The 11,838-nt window shown below is 51.1% G+C and overlaps 3 protein-coding genes across 3 annotated transcripts; 1 reads left to right on the forward strand and 2 right to left on the reverse strand.

Annotated features, from left to right (window-relative positions):
- Positions 1–141: 141 nt before the first annotated feature.
- J4E79_003583 (uncharacterized protein) lies at positions 142–1,989 on the reverse strand (the record flags this gene model as incomplete). Its single annotated transcript, XM_049352476.1, has 5 exons — positions 142–377; positions 430–819; positions 872–1,299; positions 1,389–1,583; positions 1,646–1,989. 5 exons carry the CDS (start codon positions 1,987–1,989, stop codon positions 142–144), a joined length of 1,593 nt encoding a protein of 530 aa, XP_049212855.1.
- A 4,673-nt stretch (positions 1,990–6,662) lies between these two features.
- J4E79_003584 (uncharacterized protein) lies at positions 6,663–8,548 on the reverse strand (the record flags this gene model as incomplete). Its single annotated transcript, XM_049352477.1, has 4 exons — positions 6,663–6,872; positions 6,925–7,824; positions 7,874–8,240; positions 8,289–8,548. The coding sequence occupies 4 exons, from the start codon at positions 8,546–8,548 to the stop codon at positions 6,663–6,665; spliced, it is 1,737 nt and encodes a 578-aa protein (XP_049212856.1).
- Positions 8,549–11,209: 2,661 nt separating this feature from the next.
- Positions 11,210–11,545, forward strand: J4E79_003585 (uncharacterized protein; the record flags this gene model as incomplete). The annotated part of the gene is made up of 2 exons (XM_049352478.1): positions 11,210–11,411; positions 11,499–11,545. 2 exons carry the CDS (start codon positions 11,210–11,212, stop codon positions 11,543–11,545), a joined length of 249 nt encoding a protein of 82 aa, XP_049212857.1.
- Between the last annotated feature and the right edge of the window lie 293 nt (positions 11,546–11,838).

The following is an 11,838-nucleotide window of genomic DNA, read 5'->3' on the forward strand; positions in this document are numbered from 1 at the left end:
CACGCGAGCGATGCACAAACAGCCAGGAAGGGAGTTTTTGGCTGAATGCCATAACTATCGCCGAAAACTCTTGCAATCGCAGGCGAAAGGGTACGTCGTTACACATTCTATCTGTCTGAAGTACGAGACTAACGACCCAGACTACAGGAAATACTTGAACGTAATCGCCCGATCCCCAAGCGCGCCCAGCTCCTCGGGAGTATACCCGTTATGCGCGCCCTCGGCTACCTGTCGCTCCCTCTTCGCGTTGATGCGCTTGTAGTTGAACACCAAGAACAGCAACGCTATGATACCCGCCACGATGAAACCGAGTTCGAGGGCATGGCCGAGAAGATAACGCGGTGCGTCTTCTGCGCGATAGAAGTTGGAGGCCATGGCTAGCGATAGTCAGCAACAAGGACTGCGGCACATAAGGAATGAACAACTTACCACCCGCCAAATTACCCACGGCGATCTGGATAGCTTGCCCGGTAGCTCTCTTCGTACTTCCAGCCAGATTATTGCTGAGCCATGTGATATTTCCAGGGAACGCTGGATACAGCGCACACGCCGCGATGAAGACACCCGCGTATACGAGCCCTGGCACGCTGCCACCCGCGATACACATGATAAAGCCGACGGCCATGATGCACAGGCACACCAAGATGAACGGATACCGCTTTCCCACCCTATCGCTGAACCACGCGACAACAACAGCCAAGACGGACGCGGTAATGTAGATGGGCACGGTCAGGAGCTGGGCTGTTGAAGAGCTGTATCCGAGTGCGCGGATGATGGATGGGAGGAAGAGGGATATGCCGTATAGCGGACATACGATACCTGTTTGTGTTAGCTGGGCTCACCAGCAAAAGAGTTAGGAGACGATGCGTACCCCAATACACCAGAATGTTCGTCCAGATTTGCCAATCGAGGAACGCCGCTTTGACAAACTTCCACTGGAAGCTATCATCCTGCGCGACCCTAACACCGCCATCCGCCTCTTCCTTATAGTTCTGGTACTTCAAACGGTATACAACAAAAGCACGCTCTTCCTCTGTGAGGAAAGTAGCCGTTTCCGGGAAGTCGTAGAGCGTGAAGTATGCAATGACTGCCACGATGACGGTCAAGATCCCCTCTAGGATGAAGATCCAGCGCCAACCCGCGAGGTTTCCTACACCGTCCATATGTGCGATGCCGAAGGCGAGGAGACCGGAGAAAGCGCCTGCGACGGAGGCAGCAGAGAAGAAGAGGGCTTGGCGGAACTGCGCTTCGTGGCGCGCGTACCACATTGTGATGTAGTATGCTACTCCTGGGAAGAGACTATTTAGATGAACTGTTAGCCTGGCGCGCTCAATTGGCCGTAGAGCATGCCGTTTCTATAGGCAGACAAGGACTTGGTAGAGACATACCCAGCTTCCGTAACACCCAAGAAGATTCTTGCAATCAACAATCCCTCATAACTCTGCACTATGCCCATGAGCGTCATAACGATGCCCCATGCTACCATGATGGTTGGGAGCCAGATCGATGGCCGAAGCTTCTTCAAAAGAAGATTGGAAGGTACTTCGAAGAAGGCGTAGGTGAAGAAGAAGACTGTTAGACACCTGTTTCTATTCTTAGACCATCATATAGATATAGAAGAACGATAGATCTGTGAAGAACATACCAGTTGTACTGCGCACCCGTCATATTGAGATCTTCCGTCAACCCTTCGATCTTCGCGTTACCGATATTTCCTCGATCCAAGAAGGAGAGTAGATACAACAGCGCTAACATGGGGATGAGACGCAAGTCCATCTTCCGTAGAATTTTCTTCTCGTCAAGATGCGCAAAAGATGCCATTGTTACGCCTGGACTTGTAGCCAGCGCATCGATGCGCGCCCGCTCCTCTGCCTTGGTTCTCCCATGGCCGAAGGATGTGATAGATGCTTTGCGTGCGACATGGATAGATGTGCGATCTGGAGAATCACTGGCGTGGGAGAGCCGGTGAATGGCGGGCTTTTCGTCCATGGCGACGGTAGAGATGCCGGTATACAAGACGGGTGATTAGTCTTGCGGGGAAGAAGAGAGATGCAAGTAACACCGCGCAATAAACGGCCAAAAATGTCAGACAACGAAAAGTTAAACACCAGTTCCTCGCAACATAAAAGTCCGGGGACCGTCCCATGCCACCTCCTAAAAGCCACGAGCCGCAGATCACCGCTGTCGCGCGAGCGCGAGCGCGCTCACTGCACGCCTGTCCAGCCGAATAACCATCGTCTCCACCCCCATGGGGCGCCCGGTCAACGATTACCGTGACTATCCAGCGACCGTTCACCCGTTGACCAAAGTTTGCTCCGCGGGTACACACCCCGTCATGACATGCTCTTACTCGGTCATTGATAAAAGTCCGCCATTGACGCACGCCCAGCCCCAGCCCACCCCTCTTGTCTGCCTCCCGCACCACTCAGTATGCGTGACGGAAGCCTTCGACGTGCGTCAAGACTTTTGCCGACCAGTCTTGTGCGAGAAAGAAGAGTTTGTTGTGGAGGCAAGTGGATCTGGGGAAAGCTGGGGTAGACGCGGAGGGGATGAACGGTAGTTTTTGCTTCGTTGGGGGTTAGGTGGGTGGAGGGTGAAATTGGCGGGTTGCTGGATTGGGTAGGTGCCGAGGGGAGGCGGAATTGGTTCCGCTTTCTGATTTTGTTAGTAGAAGGCGCCACGACACTTGGACATTCTGCGTATAAAGTGATTTAAAGTATGTATGTCTTCTATGAAATAAGAGAGAGATCCAAAGAATGACTTTCCAAACATACAAGCAGTAGGGGTGTTGTGCTGGAATTACAAAACAATATTGGAAATTGTAAAACGAGTGACGCCAAACCTGCATTAAATGTAGTCAGTTGACTGCCCCTGCAAGTAAATAAAGCTACACGATCCTCTCAATACCATCAAACATAAATAACAGGAATAATGATACATGCTATTAACCATACAAAAGAATGAGATATAGCAACTCCCAATCTCCACATCCTGTAGCTGGCAATAGTGGCTCAATAATCGTTTATAGCTGCCACCGTAGGCGTACGATTAGAGAGACTGGTCAATCTCTCCATGAAAGAGATGTTGATCGAGAGTACGTTCGTGCTCCACAAGGCCGAGGATGTGAGTAGGTCGAAGCCGTATCGATGGTTCACTATGTGACAATTCCTCATTGGCAGCTTTGGGGACTATGGTAAATCGAGATCAGATGACGCCTCATCACTGCTCTGGTGTGGATAGCCAGGACGAAGGTCTTCCTCTGGATTTCGCACTCGAACTTAGTGAGTCCTCTCGCCAGGATATGTTTCGTCTGGTTTAAGACAGTCTTTACATCTCGGGTGAAAGCATCGTGAACATGCGACGTCAAAGTTAATGTTGTTGATGTGGTAATACTCGCAGCAAGCCCACATGTGACTTGGGATGGGGTCACCTTTTCCCAATGGTAGTGTCGCCATAGTCGAGTATAGGTACGTAGATGTGAGAACTCGGGGGCGTTCTGGAAAATGGTATGTTGTGATATTTGCTGAGAAGTATAGTATAGAACAATGGAGGGCTTGCGAACAATGGGTACAATGCAAGGAGACACGATGCGCATTTATATACATGTAATGACTGGTCGTGGCTTGAGTCTGGCAATGTTAGTGACTGTCCGTCCTGACAAGTAGCTTTGACTCTCCATGGTGACTGTGTAATGACTGTAGAACGAAAGGTATGTGCTCATTCGGAAAGTAAAGAAGGAGTGATGAGATGAGGAGAAGAATTATTGTAGTATATCGCTGTAAAGATATCTGCTACTTCGAGCGAGAAGTCGTGCAAACGCGAACATGCATGCATGCAAAGCTATCATGAATTTAATTGAAGGATTGATTCGACTACCTATTGTTGTCATGGGGAAGTCAAAGCTGCCAGCCACCAACACCATACGTCAAGAGCAAGGACCGGACATTGAACAAAGTGAGGACTTGTGGTGTAACGTAGAGATACCGGTAACGACAGTGGGGAAGATAAGGAACTCGAAAGGATGACTGGTGACGAGGTTTCACAAAAGAAAGAGAGAATGAGAAGCGGAAGTAAGAGATGAAGGAGATGACCAGAGACCAAAGAGCAACCAAAACACCTGTACGCCATGATCAAGATAGAATGACAGAACAAAGGCCTAAATAGAAAACCATAGAGATATCAGAGACCAGCGCAAAGTAAAACAGAAAAAGGATTGTAGCAACGATATCCGGGCGCGTCTACTAAGGCTTCGGCGTACCACAAAGCGGGCATTCATCCATCCACTTAGCATTCCAAGTGTCCGCACAATCCCCATAAGGGTTAGGGCATTTCCACATGTCTGCAGAGTGGTCCGGGACAAAGCTGTAACCTCCGCAAGTATGAATCTGTCCAGTAGGGGTCGCGTTGGGAGACACTGAGTGATCGCCATGGCCAGTGGAGATGGAGCTTGGACAGGGTAATCTCGTCAAGGGTGTGTAAAGAGACTCCTCAGCGGAGTGAATATGAGCATACTTCGGTACTGCCGAGAGGTTTGCGTCACAGCGCTCGTGTCCGTCATAGCTGCTTCGAGTGCTGCGATTGCCTGGCACTCCACTCAAGGTTTCCTGTCCTACCGACATGGCTCGCGAAGTGTTTGGAATGTTGAAAGACATCGCTATAATACCAATCGAGGCTTTTGAGTCTTGGGGTTGGTCCTGTAATGATGCGCAACGATCTTGGAGATGCTGGACTTCCGATAGGCTTGCAAAATGGTGTTTCGATGCTTGGAGGCGTAGCTAAGTTCGAAGACAGCAATAGATGGAATAGCTGTGAGCTTGAATGCTTTTGTTCTTTGCTTCTGGTGGATTGTGATAAATAGAAGTGTTTGATGATAGAGATGTTACTGCTGTGATTGATGAGATGATCTATACTGAGGAGTCGTGTCGACGGCATTTATACATCTCGGTCGAAGAATGTGAAGCTGTAAACGACTTGACCAAAGCCATTTGCCTCTCAAGTTACCTGTGAAGCTACTCTTGACCGCGAGTTTCAAGGGGCGCGTACTAGAGCAGATGTGCCCTTCATTCTCCACTCAGTCCCTCCTACTAATCTTCGTCGCACCGGAGGTAACTGTCCAATGCCAACATAGTGAGAGGGATTGCTTCATTGCGTATGTCGTAGTGCTATTGTCTAAGCCCTCAAAGGGACGTTTCGTTCCGAAGAGTCATTATGGTACTCCAACGAACGGGCATCGTGAGGTTCAGGTGACGTTCCATATTAGGCGAAAGGTATGGAACAGAAGATGGCCAGCCCTATGAAAAAAGATCGTCGTACGGCGGAGCATGCATGCTGCCCATGTCGGTATGTTGGATTCTTCCCGCTCCCATCATGCAGAGCAGCTGTGTCGGGTGTCGTCGCGATAGAGGTATGCAGAAGCATCGCGCCATTGGAGATAAGCGAGCACTAGATGGATCAACATGTTGGAAATATCGCTTGTTCAAGGTATAAACCTGGCAAGAAGATCCTAGTCGGTCGTTGAAGTCTGCCGCGGACGCATGGAAAGCGTGCCCTTCGCGATGCTATCACGTCATTAGCAACACAGCGCATCATTTCGCCAATTGACTTGACATCATTTCGGCCAAAAAACCAGGGGAAAAGACTCCAAGATACCAGCACAGCCACCATCCTTTCAAACGACTCGATGAAGCGTGCGTAGAGGGCGGTCATTTCGTCGTGACGAATCTCCCAACATCGTGGACGCCTGCGCAGTAAGGCTGCCCGGTCGGCTCCGTCGGCAGGCAGGATATGCAGTGCAGCAGGCGACGTTGGCCTCAGAAAGGGCTTGAGAGGGCCTCCGTGCAGGCGGTCTGCGCACCGTTTGCCTGGTCGTGGGTTACCACTCTAGGGCAGTGGAAGCGACGGAGTTGGTGTCGCGCATGTCGCAATGTTGCGCATACACGCAGGTGACCCAGAAGGACCTCACTGGCACCCATGGCGACTGCGAGCGGCATGTATGTCGATGTTAGCAGTAGAACGCTGCGATGGAAAGGCGCGGTGTCAACACGCATCTCACCCAAACCAGGGTCTCCCGCACCCCAAGCTCGCGGTTGCCGTATACCCGATCGACCCACCCATCCAGGAAGCTCGCAGACGGCAAGCACGGCAACAGTCCAAGACAATGTGCTTTGCTTGATCATTTGGCTTCTGATAAGGATTTGTGATCCGCGCTGGCGTTTAAGCTTAATTGTGAGGTTAATGCGACGTTGTTGTCATGCGTTGTGAGTGTTGGTGTAGGATGGCTGCCAAGAGCGGTAACGTGACTTGTCTTGGCATTTGTATACCCGCTGTGGAGAACACTAATGTGGATACTAGATGATATGTGTAGCTAGCAAGGTGGATAGTTGTACGTTCTGATACCTGCTCTGTCATTTTAGCGATAAGTTATGTCATGTAGGAGTGTAAAAGCATCAAGTCACGGACGGAAGCAGCATTCTGGTCGGGATGGCAAGAAAGCTCGAGACCAAAATTTGAATGGCAGTGAAGTTGAAAATCCAATATTTATTTTCAGGAAATATCTTGCCGTTCTTATTGTTAGGTGTGGTCACCACCAACACCTTCTGCGGCGCACGCACAGCAATGGCATCTAGTAAACCAAACTAACGGATATAGTCGCTAATTGCAGTCTAGATCAACCATGCAACGAAGGTTCGGTAGAACCAGCTGCCACCCTTGCCCTCGGTGGCTTTCTTCTCTGCTGCATGAGCGAGGAATTCCTCCTCTTCGCGGTCGATCTCGGCCTTGCCACTGTAGAAATCGGCTTCGTGAGGCTTGACCATCTTGGACTTCATGATGAACTTGTAACCGAAGATGCAAATCAGGTAGACCGGAATACCCTGAAACGTTTGTTAGCATGCTGGTTGCACATGAACGAATTGAGTGACTTACGAGGTATCCAGTAACAAAGTTCTTGTAGTCGAAAGTGCCATATTTCGGATCCTTGGTGAAGACACTGAAGTTCTTCGTCAAGGCGATGAGAATGCAGAAGAACAGCGCAATGTAAGATCCGATAAGACCGAACGGAGCAGTGTACGCCATCATGTCTTTGGTGATGCCTTGAGCGCGACGCGCGCGAACAAACCAGATGTGCGAGACCAGAAGTGAAATCCAAGACAACAGTCCAAAAATAGTGGTGAGATTGACGAAGTAACCGAAAACCACCTTGGCGTCATCTGCGGCGTTCATGAAAGCAGTGCAGCAGAAAAGGGCGGAGATGGCCAAAGCAGGTACGGGCACACCGCGCTTATCAGTCCAGAGGAAGATCTTAGGGGCATGGCCTTCGACGGCCAGACCGTAGATCGTACGGGAGGCAATGTAAAGGTCAGAGTTGGAAGCACTGAAGGTGAAGAGCAAGATGCAGGCGTTGACGATCGTGGGTAGATATGGGATCTTCGCAAGCTTGATGGCGACGACAAAAGGAGAAGCGGAGGCACCAGTAGTAGCCTTGTTTGCGAACGCCAACTCCTCGGAATTGTAGGGAACAATCATGCCCAAGAAGAATACCGACAAGCAGTAGAAGAACAAGATCCGGTAGAAGGTGAGCTTGATGGCGCGAGGAATGGTCTTGCGCGGGTTTTGGGCTTCTCCAACGGTAACACCGATAAGTTCAGTACCGAGATAGGCGAAGACGGCGTTGACCAAGGAGCTCCAGAATCCGTAGAATTTACCAGCAGAGCCACCAGCGATGAATGGCTTGAACGCACCGGGGTCATTGTAGTACTTGAAGCCAGTTGCCGGACCAGGCCCAGCACCGACAGCAAGGAGGAACGAGAGGAAGATGACACCAACCTTTTCATTAGTCAGTATTGTTCTGTATCGAAAAGCGCTTGAGACTTACAATCGTGATGACTTTGATAGAACTAAGCCAGAACTCAAGTTCACCGAAGAACTTGATACCGAAGTAATTGATACAGATAATGGCGACTAGGAAGATTGCAATCCAGACTCCGGGATTGACTTCATCTCTAGACTTCCATTCCGAAAGGATCAAAGCAGTGGCAGTAAGCTGGTTCGGCGTCGTGATAATGTACTTGCACCAATAAGTCCAACCAAGAGCAAACCCGAGAGCAGGGTCGCAGAAACGGGTAGCGTAGCCAGCGAAACCAGAAGCGTGAGGAATCCAAGCGGCCATTTCGCCGAGAGCAGTCATGACAACGTAGACGATGAGACCGACGGAAGTGTAGGCGATGAGAATTGAACCAGGGCTGTTGTTGTTAGTGATGATGAGAAGTCGCCAGATTCGCGCTACTTACCCAGATTGTGCCAGCGCTTTACCAGTACCGATAATGAGACCAGTTCCAATGGCTCCTCCGATGGCAATCATAGTAATGTGGCGCGACTTCAGACCACGGTGCAGATGCGTGTGGTCGGAGTGGACGGCAACGCCATTGCTGTCTACAGCGGAGACCTCTCCAGTCTCGTGCTGGTACTCGGGCTTGGTGCCATACTCAGGATCAGAAGCGTGAGGACTTACGCCGTCCGAAGAACTCGACTTGCGGTTCCAGATGGCCATTTTGAACGAAGTGTGGTGTGTACAGTCAGGTAGACTAGTACTTTATGGCGCGTGTTGAGAAGAGCCGCACACGGGTGAGTGTAAGCGGTGATCGCGGGAAGCAAGCCCGAAAACGTGAAGCGACTCGAACCTGGTGGTATCGAGGAAAAGCAACTGTATCTACAGCTGGTACGTCAAATACTGGTGAGGCAGCGGAGAGCCTTGAGCGGCTGAAGCAGCAGGGTACACCGGTTGTTATACGACCGAGGCTGCGGGGAGGGCGAGATAGTGGTCCCACGGAACGGTGCTGATAACGAGCTACCCGTTGGAAGGCTTGTCGCGGCGGGCGAAGTAACCCAAGACGGCCAAGCAAAGAGGACCGCAGTGAAAGAATGGTGTGGAACGGGCACCGCCAGATCCAACCAATATTGACGACTTGTGTCTTCTAGAGCGCCTTGAGCGCAGCGCCAATCGCCCGGTCCAGCGAGCCATGCTGGCGCGTCTGTCGTCTCCGCGTATATCTCCTTCTTGATGCAGTTGGACTGGTGGGACGGACCCTGCTCTGTGTGTCTTGGCGGTGGCCATGGCATGCTGAGCCAAGTTTCTTGCCTATCCTTAATTCGCTCCTAGCATGATAAGGTGATATTTGACGTTTGTGGGATCCGATAAAAAGCGAACTGCCACCCGGCTGCCTGCCGCTACGAGTCGTGGAGGAATTCTGCCCTGTTATTTCGGGCGAGGCATCTGCCTGACGAAGATGCGTCTTGTACGAGGCGGTACTGCGACAGTCGCATCACGAGGCAGCTGAGTTGATTGCTGCGTGAGGACCTGTTCAGCCGCGGCGGTTTTGCCCCCGCATTAGGCGGCGCGTGCACGGGCCGGCACCTCGTTCGGGTGGCAGGAGTTGACGCGCCTGACGGTGTCGTCCCTTCCCCGACACAGCTAGGCCGTCACCATCGCCGCACAAAGGCCTACTGCTGATTGCCGTTCTTACGACATCCGCGTTAAATTCGCATTACATATCGCGTGCTCAGCTGCTCCACACCAAGAACGAAAATACTAAACACTCTCCACATCCGATACGCTTCGGACCGATCGACATCCCCATAGCGATAACCATTATCAAAACCGGAGCACCTAGTTCTGCTGTTGTGCGATGGAATCACTAACGAAATGGCCATCCCGGGCTCTCTAGTTCTGTTAGCGGATGCAGCCATCATCAGACCTGGAAAACCCTGGCGCTAAGCACCATGCTTCTGGAAGACCCCAAGATGATGACCCAACGCTGCATTGGCGATCGTGAGGGCCACTCGATGCTCGTTATCTACTTGGCCAACACCCAAAGGATTCTCTGGACCGCTCTGGCCGATAATTGCGCCGACCTCCATGTTCGACGGCGACATTTGGCCATATCCAAGCACTTGGTAATCTTGTCAGCATCGGCTTAGTTGAAAATGCGTGAAATAAACGGAAAGGCGCTGGGGTGCCTTGCAAAGGCAGACATGTGACTTCGCATACGAGAACGCCTCGCATTTGAAGATCTAATGAGAACTGCACATTTGGTCAAGCAGTACAAGTTTCAGCATTGGAATCAGTACATTTGTAAGAGCTTCTACCATGCATGTTCCAGTGGCACAGTGAGTGTGGTCGTGATCTCGATTTTCCGTTCGATTATGACATGCGACCAAGCAAGGTTCCCTTTCGGTATCTCGCGCCCGGGACTCAATTCTCATGTCTCGGTCTTCTTCCATCCATCTTCGATCTCCTCAAATATGCCATCAACGACGCGAACATTAAAACAGCAAACACAGTCCCTACCGCGGCTGTAACGTATACTGCTATTCCCGACTTAGAGGTTTCTGGTGTTTCTGGTACATCGGGAGCACATTCGTAAAATGTACTGGATTCCGTCGTTGATGTGAGCTGTTCTGGAAGTGGAAGATACGGAGGTGTTGCCATTGGCGCAATAACGGTGATCCAGACAACATGCGTTTCAGTAACAATGCCGGCCATTCTGCTGTATTTGATCGAGGAGAAGAGTATGAGAGAGCTTGAGAGATGGGAAAGGAGCGAGACCGGCCGACCAAGAAGAGACGTAAGGTCATTTTCAAGGACACCGTTGGTACACTTGCAACGTAGAGCTATCAAACGGAAGCCATGAAGCTCATCATCGCTCAAAACACACTTTTGTAGATTTCTAGCACGTTACTACACTGAGCTGAGCCGCTGAGGTTGCTTTGAAGCCTTCGCAGTGCGAATACGATTGAACAATCCTGGTTGCGAAGTCGAAGACATTTTCTCATCCTCTTGCACAGCCGGCAGGCTTGTCGGAGTCGTTGGCATTGTCTTGTTGGCCGACGAACGGTCGTGATCCGTTTGATTCGGACTGAGAAGCCTCTCTTGCTCGGCACCAGAATCTCATAGAAGGAAAAGGCTAGACAGGTGTACTGCCAACTGCATTGATACAAAAGCGGAAGATGGCGAAGGCTTAACGTCACGTAGGTTTCTGGGAGGAAGGTAGAGGCGCACACGTGTACTTCTTTCCTCTAAAGTTGCGTCATGCTACAAACAACCGGGTGGCCATCCACGACAGCACTGGCAACCACGGACCATACCAATCACATCCACTCAGCTTCCCGCATCTCACCATTGCAACAAACATCACTATCCACCTCCATCGCTATGCGTCTCGCACAAATCTACCACCCCGTCTTCGCAGCGGAGTTCAACGAAATCGCAGACCTCTTCGAGGCCGGCGAGCTTTACCCAGCCATCAACAAAGCCAAAGAGCTCATCGACCACCCGAGCAGACCCATGTACCACAAAATGCTCTCTTGGGTTATACTAGCTCTTGCTCTGGACCACCTGGACGTCATCAAGATCTGTATGCAGCGGGCAGATGCTCTCTAGAAGAAGTAAGTCCCGTCGATATACTTGCGAGACATACACTGATTTCGAACTCCCACCTCAGGCTGCGACGAAAGATACGACCGGGCACGAACGCCGAGTTCGATCTAGCGATGGACTGGACACGCGAGAATCTCGACATGGTGTTTGAAGGTTGGTGGGCGGAGGTCTCGCGGCGCTGCCAGGATTACGACATTCACTATTGGGGCATGGTGCAACTTACGATACAAACGACCTGGGCAGGCGCGGCTTAGGGTGCCGTGTTCGAAGTGTGGTGGATGGGGCTGATGGAGCGCTGCAAAGGTGCGTAATTGCCGATGTACGAACTGCATGTGAGACAAACACTGACTTCGTACACACATCTTCAGGTGCTGTTCCGGATGATCACTTCGAAATACCCACAT

This window comes from Alternaria viburni, assembly GCF_023758015.1.
Source record: "Alternaria viburni strain BMP 2772 chromosome Unknown scaffold_6, whole genome shotgun sequence".
NCBI classification, from domain to species: domain Eukaryota; kingdom Fungi; phylum Ascomycota; class Dothideomycetes; order Pleosporales; family Pleosporaceae; genus Alternaria; species Alternaria viburni.